General features: G+C 39.2%; 1 protein-coding gene across 2 annotated transcripts in view; it reads right to left on the bottom strand.

Annotated features, from left to right (window-relative positions):
- Positions 1-1842: 1842 nt before the first annotated feature.
- LOC135496923 (nucleolar transcription factor 1-like) overlaps positions 1843-14838 on the bottom strand; it is a 34829-nt gene continuing 21833 nt past the window's right edge. For both annotated transcript variants that reach the window (XM_064786632.1, XM_064786554.1), the window contains 2 exons: positions 4403-4597; positions 1843-3692 (listed from right to left, as the gene is read on the bottom strand). In XM_064786632.1, the coding sequence (XP_064642702.1) occupies positions 3604-3692; positions 4403-4597 (284 nt within the window). In that variant the 3' untranslated portion in view covers positions 1843-3603. The remainder of the gene's footprint in view (positions 3693-4402; positions 4598-14838) is intronic.

A 14838-nucleotide genomic window follows, 5' to 3' on the forward strand; every position in this document is an offset into this window, starting at 1 on the left:
ACAGAAGATGCAGATAACAAGCTATTAGGGGTTTATTGATCCCCTATGAGTGCACTGGAAGCTATACTTTATCTTGTATGACTAAGCAGATACAATCGGAGTGATTTCGTGTTGATTTTCTGCCTAAACAAACGCACTGAAGACGGGTATTGTTTACCAAGATGCCTGGCTAATGGTAATCTCGATGATACTGGTGGGCATTGGAATTATTCTGCATCGGTTAGCCGCCACAGGCTGTTTCAGATGATCCTTTTGTATTCACACCATAGCGTGGTTGTTCAAAACAAGTTTTGTCACTAATGCTGGAGTTAACTTAAGTTAACTTGGCGTTATCTCCTTCAGTTAACAGTTAACTTGGCGTTATCTCCTTCAGTTAACAGTTAAGTCCATTAAACTTCACAACAAGTTAAGTTAACCCCAGCATTAGAAACAAAACTAGTTCATGTTCCTATAAACAAATATGTCACTTGACCAAAGTCTAGCACTAGCAATCGAAGTAATATCTTGGAGGCGACCGGAGAATATTCACGTAAAATAGTAGAATTCACTCTCTCCTTCAATCAAGGTAAAATCTAAATGTTCACGACTTGATCTATTACTAAAGCAAATCTATGAATGGATAATCAGAATCAGTCGTCAAAAGTTGGACTGATCTAAGTAGGTCCTTTTTCTCTTTTTGTCACCCCCGAGTAAAGCCATAAATTTTTGAAATATTGACAAACTGCTCATCACTTCAGACCCCGAGAGCCATGTAAGCCGTATAGGATAGCGTAATTAATCATGATTACAGTCTGACTTGCATTAATTTCCAATTATCACCACAGGGCACCGACGCGTGGTTGTTGGTGAGATTATAGCTTAGCAAATGATTCATCTAAAATGTAGTCCGTGCCAGAAATTAAGATCGAGTTTTAATAGTTCACTTAATCATGGTCAGATAAAGCTGAACGAAATGAAATTGATTGCGGCGATAAATACATGTACGTGAAAATGGGTGACTTAATAGTTTTTACACGTCAAATGTACATAATACTATATGTAGCGTGGGCGAGACTGCCAATGACTATTACATAATGAAGACAAAAATGCACTTGATTGTAATCATAATGATCATACAGACTACAACCGAAATTTACGACAACCTTGTGCAAACCGCATTGAAAAAGGTTAATAAATAGTTTAGGAGATATCTATCATAAGTTGTAGGTGCTGATATTGATATGAGCTAGACTGAACACACCAATTTCTGGTTGTCGGTGTCGTGCAAATCTATTTGATTAAAATAATCTTATCAAAAGAACTTGAAATGTACCCTTTACTTGAACAATAGGTATGCATCTACTCATCTGTTGATTACACTACAGGTGGAATTAACGAGTGGATGTCACGAACACCGAGAGGTAATTTGTAAGTGATAAATGAGAGCCTCCAAGGAGCAGTTGCTTTTTGTGCAAAACTTCTTAAATTAGCCAATTTCTCTTTCAGCTTTTGAAATATGTTTCTTTGAACTAAATGTATGGTACATCCTTTCATTGATTACACTACCGATGGAACTAACGAGCAGTTGTCATGAACATGGGTTATCTCTAAGTAATGAACGAGCATGGTATCCGGGAGGATTTTGCTGTCAATTTACTTTGTGAGGTTTCCTTATCACTTGGCGCCATTTCATGACGAGCAAATCCCTATCAATGACGAAGTGAACGGTACCGGTGTAGCAGTAGAAAATCGCCCCCTGGAAAAAGTGTCCAGGTCTGTAGGATCTGACGGTTTATTGTATATGGTTCTAAAGAGACCATGACCGTCAGCTTTGGGATTATAGTGCATAACAGCATGAAAACCTTTTGTTATAAAATCAAGTTATGTTTATTGAAAACCCCATTGTATCAACACCCCGGAATATACATGTAGCACAACAAGTAATTAGGATTCACGATACCGAAACAGAGAGAAGGGTTGCGTGTATGTAAGCCAAATGGGTTCATAGTCGCCTGGATCGTGCCCATACGAATATGCGTCAATACGGAAGGAATATCTCCTACATGGATCACACCATGGATGTTCTTACTTATCAATAATCTGCTTTCTATCGCCGGGCAGTGCAACAAAGACCAAAGATCCTTGTTTGTTATCATTCGCAGGCTATTTGAAAACTTATGAAATAAACTATCAGTCATATGCTATCACTGGGCCCCTATAACAAACGTTTCAAGTTACAGCTCAGTTTATATACCGCAGCGTACTTCAACAGCGGGTCGTATTGTTTTACCCTGACATTTTGGCAGTTTTTCATCCGTATTGACGTGTATCCGGATTAGCGCAGAGTCATAAATATCAACACACAAAGGCACAAACATGATGATAAGAGAGCTGGATGAACAAGTTGGTAAAGCAGAAGGTACATACATGTAGTACATATCGTACTTAACAGTAGTCCGACTGGTTATCGATTGCTATCTATCATTATCGACATGACGTCCATCTCTTAATCATGGCTAAGAAGATTAACCCGTAATCCGTCTGGCATTTTTGAACTTTCTGAGACTATACCAGCTTCCATATGTAGCGCAGGAACACTATGAGAAGGAAATAACGTACACTACCCAACCCAAACATCTGTGTAATGTCTATATTGTTTTCAATTGGTCACTGCTACATGCATTTCAATGTGATATCCCGTTTTTAACAAATATGCTATTACAATATCCGCATTCAAGGACCGCCGGAGGAAATAGCAGTAGCCTAGTATAAAGTATTGATATATGATACCACATTATACAATGGTTAGAGAGAGTCACGATACATCACAGATACCAATCTAAAGAAGCTCACAGTGAACAACGTCTGATGCTCGCAATATTGGCTATCTGCTGGCAATAATTCAAAAGTTTACTATTCCATCGTAAATGCCCATTGTAGTTGGAAAACAGTTCACTATAACCATGAATTCATTGAAAAATATTCATGATTACGAGGTTCCACTGATGGTGTTTAGCATTCGTTCGGTAACAGTCTGTAAGTGATGTTAAACAAAATTCTCGTATCATATGACCCTCTATTCATGTATATCCCCTCTTTAAATTACAATGTATCAATTAAGGCTTATAACAGACAGATACAAAATGATACTTCTCAGAAATAAGTAATTCAGAATTGTAGTGTAGGCATTTGATATGAAATCATCAAAAATGACGTTGGAATAAAAGATATTGCCTTTCTTGAATGAAATATTCACAGTGTTTTGTTATCGAATCCTGTACATCTATACCTGATGGAATAGAATATCTTTGCTTACACTCGATTTGCCTAAACTGGTCTGCTCGACGTGTCAAGTTGGTAACATAAGCCACCATGACAAATAGCGGTTTCGTAATCCTTTTGGCGTTTTATGTTATGAATCTGCCAGGACCAGACACACTTGATTTATATAAGCAAGGTCGGGATTCATCTAACAGTGTAGTGCACAAGTGAAATGTCCTTGGAACATCATCATCGGCTACATGTATAACCCAATGCCAAATGGAAACAAGTTGAAACCTAGCCGACAAGAATATGATGATTCCTGTATGTGCAAATGGATTTTCCCCCTAAACAGAGGTCTCCTTAAAGCAGAAGCTCCTTTTCTATATCCTTTTTGTCGGTATCGTCAGTTGGGTCGCACTCGCTGCTATCCTGGGCTTCTTCACTCCAGTCTGAAACGGAATAAATAAAAGCTATTGGTAGCCAGTCTATGTGATATTTGCAAAGGAATCGACACACTCACGCTCATGACTGGTTCTCGCGGTCCCATGGGCATATGTTTCTGTCGCTTGCTCAAAAAGAATTACAGCGTACGACGGAAAACATAAGCATGTTGTCGCTGGCAACAGAAGCATAAATCTATATCTAAGTTTGAGGTGTACGTTTGACCCCAACACACAGGCAAAAGCTTCTCACAAAAGAAAGAGGACAATAAAAAGAACAAGTCGTGAAGAATTTACCAGCGTCTAGGAATAAAGCTGGCATGATATTATATACACTCTTTCGAAAAACCTTCGTTTAAAACACGTTAAGGTTTTTCGGTCATAAGCTGGCATGATATTATTTACACTCTTTAGAAAAACCTTTGTTTAAAACACGTTAAGGTTTTTCGGTCATAAGCTGGCATGATATTATATACACTCTTTAGAAAAACCTTTGTTTAAAACACGTTAAGGTTTTTCGGTCAAAACAAAATATGCACCCCTTAGAGCTTTTTTAATTAAAAATCCTAAAAACTTTTTAGGTTATTCAAAAGCTCAATAAGCTTTATTTTTAGGAGTGTACAGTACCCTATCACGAATCAAATTAAAAATAGCACAACTAAGGTATATGTCGTGGCAGTTCGACATGAGGCAGTGTTAAAATACTTGAAATGTCTTACCATAGTCACTTTCAGCATCATCACAATCAGAACTAGAATCACTGCCATCACTATCATCGTCTCCATCATCAGTTGTGTCATCATCATCATCATCATCGTCATCATCATTATGTGCATGTTTCTCCCGTTCCTTCTGACCTAACCGTTGGTAACCCCGACCTGTTGCTCGACTCGTGTCTGAAGTACCATGGGCATCTGTAATGATAAAAATAAGCCAAAAATAAATTACTCAGATTATACAATTCACACCGACTTGCCGTTTTTTTAAATTTAACAAGACTGCAAAGGAATGTAAATCAATTGTCGATGTTGATAGACGTGGAACTGGAAATGAGAAATACAATAACAAAAAAACTTTAATTCATGCATGATTGATCACAAACTTCTAGATCTATCATGAGAATGTGTCGGCGTTCCATTTACTACACCCCGGCATCTAAAAACAAATAAACGATAAGTAGTAACAACAATTTAGACCCATATGACTGTATCATATGATAAAAAAATCAACAATACATAATTATAATATTCTAGACTACAACACCTTGACAAAAAGGAGAAGTTCTGGACTCGATTGATATGTCATCAGCCTAGTGGGTAAAATATCGTGAAAATGTTGATTAAGGAACAAGTATCACCTCGTACTAACATTTTCGTTGATGCCATAATCATCGTCATCGCTTAGAAATGTCTCACCATTACAGTATATCGAAAATACCAAACATCCAGTTGCGAAATTTTAGAATGAATATCACTAAGCAAGGCTTGTGATTAATTATAGTAACGGACTGTTTCTTTATGGAACATAACATTTTCATCCGGTGATGTCATTCAAGTGACTCTACGTGGGATATTTGCGTCAATAACGATCCCTCCGAGGTTTTATTTCATTCAACGGTGATTAATGATGTAAGAAAAGAGAGAGTGATATTTCTTCTGGGAATTAATCGATTTTTCGATGAAGTTATCATTCCAGAGAAAGAAGAACTGATTACAGGAAAATACCAGTCCTTTTCACGGGCTCAGCATATTCCCCTTTTCGTAGTTAATCTGAAATAATGATGATTGGAGAGGGGTGTTCAAGAAAATAACTTTTGAAACAAGTCCTATGCTCAAAGAATAAAATTGCAATTAAAAGGTAATCGTTATTGTTGCATTGGCTCCATCATCAACACACAACACCAAAAATTGTTTTGGAATGAACTTTCAATTCTGTTTTATGTTTATTTCGTAGGCGGTCGAATTACGATTAAGTGCTAGAACCACCACAAACATAACAAAATGATGGCAATAAAAAATATCGATCTGTTTGGGACAGTGGAATACAAGCTATCATACCGTTCCCAGTGTTCTGTCCTAAATTATTCATGAATGGCCATGTTTATTGGTAATGTCCTCGATAATTCGCCCGCAGGATGGAGTACATGTATCGCTGAAGATCTACATGTAAATAAGTGATCGACGGTCACCCCCAGCGTCGGACATACGAAGGGACGGGCTGGCCATGCTGGTCGATACTTCTATTATGCATTTTAGAGACATAAATGAGTAAGGTGTGTAATATGGGTCCGCCGTCTGCGCCTGAGAAAGATACCCTGGATTTAAAATTGAGGTTCGCTGGGCCGAGCGATTGGACCAGCATGTAAGCCGAAACCGAAAGTGTTTCACTTTGATTGCAGACGTGAAATTACCCTAATCAAGAATGAAGTCGTTAACACTTTTACTGAGAGTTGACGGACAGATACCATCAATCCAGAGATAACGTTTACTTATGTCAGGTTAGATTCGTTCAAAATTAGTATTTCGATCTTTGCCAACTGAAGCTGAATTGGTGTCTGAATCAATTTTTGTAGTTCCAGGCGAGAAGTTGAGACGTACCTTATTTATTCTTGAACAGCATACCATAATTCATTTAAGATAGATATGACTGATAGGCATGACAAGGTCTCAATCCACGTAATTTCAGATTGGGATATGTTCAGATTTAGCGTGTCTAATTCAGAAAATCTTAAAGTCACGTCGATATGATAAAGCTGCGCGTGTCTGTTAGCAAACTGAAACCCTAGGCGATTAATACCATCACATTACTTTGTCAAATTAGACCGTTATCCTGGCGTGTGTTTGACAGGCTGAGGAATGGCTGTCTGGGATCGATTGAGAAAGGAGGCGAGGTCCGCAGGTATCCTTTGCTGAGAGGTGTGGATCGATGTAAACTATTGAAGAATCGACCAGTGGTACATCATCAGTGGAGCAAACCACGTTTGAGCATTAAAAACTTCAGGTGGGAAATTCACTTAGTATCGACCCATGTTAAAAAAGGTTAGACATCTTAGACCCAGGTCATAATTATTGGCTCACAAGGTTATGATATCGGAACATCTCTCCTACGACCACTGGCCCGGTTGTTCAGCAGGTGATGGTACTTACAAGAGTGTTTATTGTTAACGACACTATTGTCATACTGCTCGTGATCTTACCCATTTTCAGAGGCAAAAAGAATTGTCAGAATACGTCGTAGATATTAAGGTAAAGGCATCCGTTTCACAGATACATGTATTTTCAATTCTTGGAAAAAAAGGAAACAGAAATGAAAAATTGTTACCGATCAACACCAAGATGAATTACTAGTAGATAACCACCCGCTATTTTGTCTTGTTAATCAAACGTCCACATAACCCATGCGCTGAAACCTGTCGAATGACTCCCTCATGCTAGAATGTGCTAGTTGAGTTACTGAAGGAAAGCAGTACGCGTGTATAGCTGTTGAGGAAAAGAGGCGTATCAGGTGAGAAGTGTATTACTTGTTGTCTGTCCGGTTATCGATTCAAGAACAGCAGATGGTTTCTTTTAACCAGTTATACCTCTGGGGCCAAAATTTCAACTGTCACCATGCCGTTTCACCTCCAGTTTTATCGAGAAAAAAGCCAGATATTGTTAATCAAATGCCAGCAGGCGTAATTCAAAACTTTAACATCCTGCTGCACTTGAGACACCGAGAGAAAGCGGCAGCTGTAGCGAAAGTGTTATCAGGGAAAGAGGAACGCACGGCGTATTGGATGGAGCTAGATCGGAGGAACGTAGCACGTCTTGTCTCTGCGGGATTCGATACAAGAAAAGCAGATGGTTTACCAGTGACAACAGTTTGTTTCGGCCGCCTTTGCGGGAACAAGACTATGATCGAGGCGGAGGATAGCAGACTACTAAATCAAGTCGCGTATCCAATATCTCGGACATGTTGTCCAGAACCGGTAATAGAATGTCCCAACTGAGACAAAAAAAACCCCGCAAAATACTATATAAATCACATGCAACCCGAGTTCACCATGGCGTACAATCATGGCCATTTCCAGGTAAAATCGTTAATGTAATGGCATTTTCATTCCCAACCCGACTGAGTCTCTCAGCCAATCGAGAAAGTGATCACTCTCCCAATGAACTACAATTCGCGGGGCTCCATTGTTCGAGCTCATTGTCGGAAAGCAGATCGACACCCACCGATAATTTGTCAAGGTGGATGTGATTTTGTGGAATGATCAGTGCAGGTAGATTTTCGGATGATGAAGTTGAATTTGTCATTCTAGCAACAAAATTTGCAAGTGGTTGGGGCTGGTAGTAGCCTATATCCCCTGTACAGATCGCAAAGCGTATGTAAGCGTACGCGTTAAGTTATAGTCACTTTACATACTCCATAAAAGTTTTAAAAATTCAACTTAACGTGTCAGGTCTTGCTGATGATCGATCTATTCTATTAAAGGCATTTCAATTTTTCTAACAACTTTAAATACGGAGAATCAAATACTTTTCGACTCAGTATCGGAGCACATTATAAACAGCTCGAACACCAGCTCGCGGCATACACGAATCCACGAGCTATGCGGAGTTGTTCGGCTGGTAGTATGTTTCGTGTACAGATCGCAAAGCGTATGCAAGCGTGTGCATTAAGTTATCATCAATTTACACACTCTATGATAGTTTTAAAAATCCAACTTAACGTGTCAGGTCTTACTGATGGTCGATATATTCTATTAAAGGCATTTAATCATTTTTAACAACTGTGACTACGAAGAATTAAATAGTTGTTCGGCTGGTAGTATGTTTCGTGTACAGATCGCAAAGCGTATGCGAGCGTGCGCATACAGTTATCATCAATTTACACACTCCATGATAGTTTTAAAAATCCAACTTAACGTGTCAGGTCTTGTTGATGATCGGTATATTCTATTAAAGGCATTTCAAATTTTTTAACAACTGTAAATACGGAGAATCAAATACTTTTCGACTCATTATCGGAGCACATTATAAACAATCCGAACACTAGCTCACGGCATACACGAATTCACGAGCTATGCGGAGTTGTTCGGCTGGTAGTATGTTTCGTGTACAGATCGCCAAGCGCACGCTTTAAGCAATCGTCGATCTACACTTAGTACACTCCACGATTTTTCAGTTTAGATGTGCCCTGTAACCTGTCAGGTATTGGTCATCATAGATGTATTCTATTGAAGGCATTTGAATATTTTTAACAACGGTAATTACGAAGAATTAATAGTTCTTCGGCTGGTAGTATGTTTTGTGTACAGATCGCAAAGCGTATGCAAGCGTACGCGTTAAGTTATAGTCACTTTACACACTCCATAATAGTTTTAAAAATCCAACTTAACGTGTCAGGTCTTGCTGATGATCGATGTATTCTATTAAAGGCATTTCCAATTTTTCAACGACTGTAAATACGGAGAATCAAATACTTTTCGACTCAGTATCGGAGCACATTATAAACAGCACGAAAACCAGCTCACGGCATACACGAATCCACGAGCTATGCAGAGTTGTTTGGCTGGTAGTATGTTTCGTGTACAGATCGCAAAGCGTATGCAAGAGTACGCATTTAGTAATCGTCAATTTACACACTCCATGATTTTTTTAAATGTCCAAGTCAACGTGTCAGGTCTTGCTGATGATCGATATATTCTATTTAAGACTTTTCATAATTTTTAACAACTGTAAATATGGAGAATCAAATACTTTTCGACTCGGCGGGGGAGCACATTGTATACAGCCTGAACACCAGCTCACGGCATACAGCAATCCATGAGCTGTGCGGAGTTGTTCGGCTAGTAATATTTTTCGTGTACGGATCGCACGTCGTGCGTGTTAATTTTTGTGTTATAACCAACTGTCACTGTTTTTATCCCCAATATCGGTCTAATTATTTTATCTGGCATCGTTTTGTCCTTTAGATTAAGTCAATAAATTGCAATAAATTGCAATAGCAATGAATAAATATTAAATTAAATGTATTTATTGCAATGTGAAAACAAACTGTGTGCACTTTAGAAAGAACGACCTCTCGAATCCGGTGTTGAACAATATCACAAAATTCGCTCACAAGCAACCATTTACCAGATAATCAAATTTACCACTTGGTGTGCCGGTATGCTGTCATCCTTAATTTGTCGAGCATAGAGAGAATTTATTACAATAAGAAGTCCTTTTTTGCCATTAGGAAAATGAAGTTTACACAACTTCTCCAAAAAATCAACTCTGCAGTTTATAATGTGCACGAACAGACCTACGTTTAGATGTTGGCACAACCCCGATTACGAATCGCCCGTGTTCAGTCATCCAGATAAATGGTAAGTCCGATAGACGCATGCGCTAAATGATGCTGAAATATCAGTATTTATACTTGGGAGCAGTGGGGAAAATCACTGGAATCACCACACAAGTTACGTTCACATCAAAACTCTTGATAAGTTCACAAGAAAGCCATATTCTGACGTTCAGGTGGGAAACGTCTGGTTATCTGCGTCCATGTGATGATAAAACAAATATTCTTTTATACAGGGTGGCCCCATCCACAACCCATGCAGAGAGTTAAAGCACTATAGTTCTATTACAATTGGTACATGTTAGACGATTTTTCTGGAATAAAACTCAGACCAAAGTATGGATTCGGTAAAGTAGATTTAGCACCAGAGCCAATTGCTAGTATGTGATGCAAAGTTGGGTGTAATTGTTTGCACAGTCGTTTCATCAAACCATTTTAAGATATGTTAGTCTCACTCCCACCCCTAGAAGGATTCCCCTACTACTGGTACTGATTCTTGTGGGTCTCTGGTTGGTGGAAGTAGGCCTACTGGTTTTCCATAGAATAAATGATTCCGTCATCGTATGCGTTTTAATTTGGGATAATTATTCATCTTTTGTATTCCTCAGTTGCGCTATTTCTCATGCAAATATTTCTTATGGTTTTTCTGTAGTGTCACCGAATCCTCTCAATCCAGTCTCGAACTACTAGCAAAATAAGCTAAATTGACTCGTTACCCAAATGAAAACCACGAACTACACCTGCCTATGCAATGCCTTTTTCAATTAACTGCATCCTCTTGTTTCCATGGATAAAAAATGATTTTCTGCAAATTGAATAGATGGAGGCTGTTTGTCTGGCTGGTTATGCAGGAAGGTAATGTGGGATGTGGGATTCATGTTACGACTAGTAATGCCGAGCCCTAAACCATGTAAAGCAGACAGAGAGGTTCAGATTTTGATTCGAGAACCAGAACGACGTTGCAATTTGACTACAGATATCTCTTCACCTGTTGTCAAAAATGCAAGAAGAAAGTAGACACAATGATACAAATCAATCGACTTGATGGCCCCAACAAGAGAAAAATCACCTTGTTATTGGTTTCATTCTCGGATCAAAATCTGAAGCCCTTTAGTAATTTGCCAAACCAGCGTGCGATTTTCCGAAACAATCACTGTACAACTTTTGTCAGTCTTATCTGATTAATTTACTTAACCGCATAAGCTTTTAAAAGAAACAACATTTTTTTTACGAAAGTTATAGCTTTATTTAGCACTGAGATGCGTCTGTATTACGTTGATAATTCATCTATTTTTGAAAGGGCATTAGCTGCAAAGACAGTAGTAATTTGTAACGAAGATGGCTTTATCGAGAGTTTTTGGATGGTGATTCAGAAATTGGCTATCACAAAAGCTTAAGCTTTCCCAATATTGCATCGGCAGTTCACTTTCTGATAAAATCAACGTCAGATAAAATGACGCCATTGGTGTTTCAAACTGACAGCATTGAATGTTCAATTTGCAATATTGACAATTATTGGGTCTGTTGCTTTTTGTATTCGAGTTTGAAGTCAGTGTGATTCACATCAGCTATATGGCGTAAGCGGAAGATCTGAAGAAATTGACAATTCGACTAATGCCTCCTATCCAACAATCACAGATAAGCCATAATGATCGAGAATCGTAATCACTGGTAACGAGTAACTTTTTTCCAAACAAGTGATTCACTAGGCTGACGCGCACCACGCGATATCGGAAGAACATTTATGAGTTCTTTCAATAGATTATTTTATCCAAAATGCGTCAAGATACCTCAGTCTTAGAAGTCTGAAGAATTTGCGCCACCGCGAGCCTGAATGAGAGAGAACAGTTCAGCTATATGTGGGTAAGTTAGCAAGTCTCGGAAAGGTTAGCAGTGGGAAAATCGGCGAAAAAAAATTATGAATAAATGAATAAATAAATATGCAGTACATATTTACGAAATTGGACATTTTCAAATTAAATGACAAATTTCATATTTCTAACAAAGGGCGTAGGCCTTACGGCAAATTGATATTCATCGATGAGCGATCAATAAGAAGAACATCCAGGTGAAGTGATAAGCCAATCCCACTGGTTGACTCCAAGCAATTTGCCTTCGTCATTATTTCCAATCTTCAACCGCCCGATTTTTTCTATCGGGCACGCTACAGGCGACTTCACAGCATTCATCGGAGAAACCAGCCGTAGGAAAAAACCGCTCGTAAGTCAGTAGCCAACATCGCCAAGGGCTATTTCCATAGATAGTTGGCTGTTAGTGTACCCAGGGCACAGACATTAGGCGATGCATCTCAATTATGTCAGTGATGCAACGCAAATTGCGCCAGATGAGGACAGTGCCTCTGAGACTTGTGACCGAGATTGCGTCTTAATGTCATTACACACCGAATATATCAGGAATATGCCACGAACAGGTTCAGCGATTTACGTGACAGGGACCATGGTATTCCCCTTTGGCCATTCATCATAATAGATATGCGAATTGAAGTAGTTGGTGTTTTCCAAGCTGGTAGCGTTATGTTCAAGAATGTGATTTATCATAGCTCCAGTCTTCTGATTTGAGCCCTATCTTTAGTGTGTCTGACAATGTCTCTCTAAAAGTAATGATGTCTTCTCTTATCGTCGTCGTCGACAATAACAGCGTCATGAACCTTGTGGATCTTTGCCTATTATGTATTTCGATCTCCCATCCACCTGTTATATTAATTCACCTTTCTTATCCCTGTCATTAAGCTTGCTTTTGAAATTGTAGAAAATGATAGAAAATCATTCCCGAAGTCTGTTGTTTTTGTCTCTGACTTTGGTAAATCAAGGTGGCAAGCAGTACGTGTCAAAATCTTCCAACTGAAAGCTTCTCGACCTCCCTCGTCCACTTTCCTACAAGAATCAATAATGGATCGATGGGCCAAAAACGAAATTCATTTTGTCACAGGCTAGAAAATGTTCCTGTATACGCTATACAAAACATGATCAGATCAATGTCACGTCTGAATAGATAGACCAATATTAGATGGTCCTGAGTTGAAACCAACTCCAGCCGATTGGTTCTACCATACACTCCGAGACCTATTGGTCCAATGCTAAAATCGCGTTGTCCCGATGATACGTATATGCTGTATGCTATGGACTGCTGCCAGCATTTTACGTCAGGCGAAATGTTAATTGGCTTCAATAGTGACCTTTAAGAGAATTTCTTTATATATCGGCAGTATATCATTTTGTGGTTATATAGCATGGTTAACGCGTAAATGGTACTCCTTTGCCCAAGTCGATTGTTCCCGCTTGCTTGAGGAAAGTTGCGTTCTATATTCAGTTTCTCACGTCAGGTTTCGGGCTGCCGTGTCTTTATATTCCTCAGTCATATTAGGAGAATCGTATTACCGAGAGCATGCTCACTAATTACTCCGTCATGAAACTTGATAGTAAGCTCACGCACTTCATTAGGGAGATGCTAATACTCTGCGACGGGCCATCGCGCAATGACTCTAAGCTGGCTTGACAGTGCGATACGAATAATTTCGTTTTAGCCAAATCAAGAACATAAAGCTAATAATCCACCTGTTGGCCAGAACGCTTACGACGCCATCACTGGTCCCCAGTCGAGACAAACCTACGCATTGATGCAGGCAGAGCCTGTGCACGAGTTAACCAGAACCTCCAACTTGTGTTAACTTGAAATGTGCCCATAGGAAATCTTATGAATATTGCATTTTATTAAAATATCTTCAACGTGGCTATTGGCAATATAGTTCATGCATATTCGGTACAGGCTGTGTTTGAAGTGCCCCTTGAGGCAGTATTAGCAATATGAAAAACAATATCAATGTCACAGAAACTGTGGGAACGTTTGTGTTAGTGCATCACTTCTGTAGAGATCGATCCATGTCGTATCGTGGTTTCGATATACACTTAGTACTGTGGGTATGGAATGTCAAATTAAATGCATATATACATGCACATTGAGAAATATATCATGCACTTACCTTCCTCAACAGAGTTACTAAGTATAACTATAAGGATTTTTTTTTAATGCTTTGTAGTGTCGACGTATGGAATTTCAAAAATTGGAAAGCATTGTTTTGTTTGTTCTTTCAGCATGCATACGTCATATTATATCATGGTGCAAATGCTTTTCTAATCTGATGACTGCATCCGATGCATTGCCATTGTACAGTGCATGTACGTTTCTCCCCGAAGCGATGTTGATGCATTAAAGCAACCACACCATGCTCCCAGCATCTACCCAAAATTCCACGACAAGCCTTCGCGTGCAATAACCGGGGAACTTAATTGTTACCCGGAAATTGGACCCGACGTAAATGACAATGGAACCTGATGCGCATATTGCATGTTGTCTTCAGAAAGATTTTATTATGGTGCATTAGGAGAACCCGCAGCATTAACGGTTTATTCGAGCCAGACTGATGTTTTAACAGAATGGGTGTATCAATGCCAATGCTAGAAGTACTCACACTGTATGGTTAAGAATAAATACAAGGATTACAAAACGAAATTCCTAAGACTGTTGGTGATTGCGATACCATAGGGCCTACACGACCTCCTCCCACACCGAACAGCCAATCTTTAGGAGATTCTATGTTAAAGCAGTAACTCAAACTGCAGAAGGTACAAACTACGGAAACCCCATCCATCAGCATCTCGCGTGACACTGGTTTACGGCCAAAGATAAATGTGATGAATTGATCAGTTATCAGATGTCAGATAGCGTGGTTAGCTCATTCGTCAATGCAGACATAGCGTTCTCCAGGGAATGTTCATTTTCCGCCCAATCTACAGACTTCGTGCTTAGG

Source organism: Lineus longissimus, chromosome 1 (assembly GCF_910592395.1).
Source record: "Lineus longissimus chromosome 1, tnLinLong1.2, whole genome shotgun sequence".
Lineage (NCBI taxonomy): Eukaryota > Metazoa > Nemertea > Pilidiophora > Heteronemertea > Lineidae > Lineus > Lineus longissimus.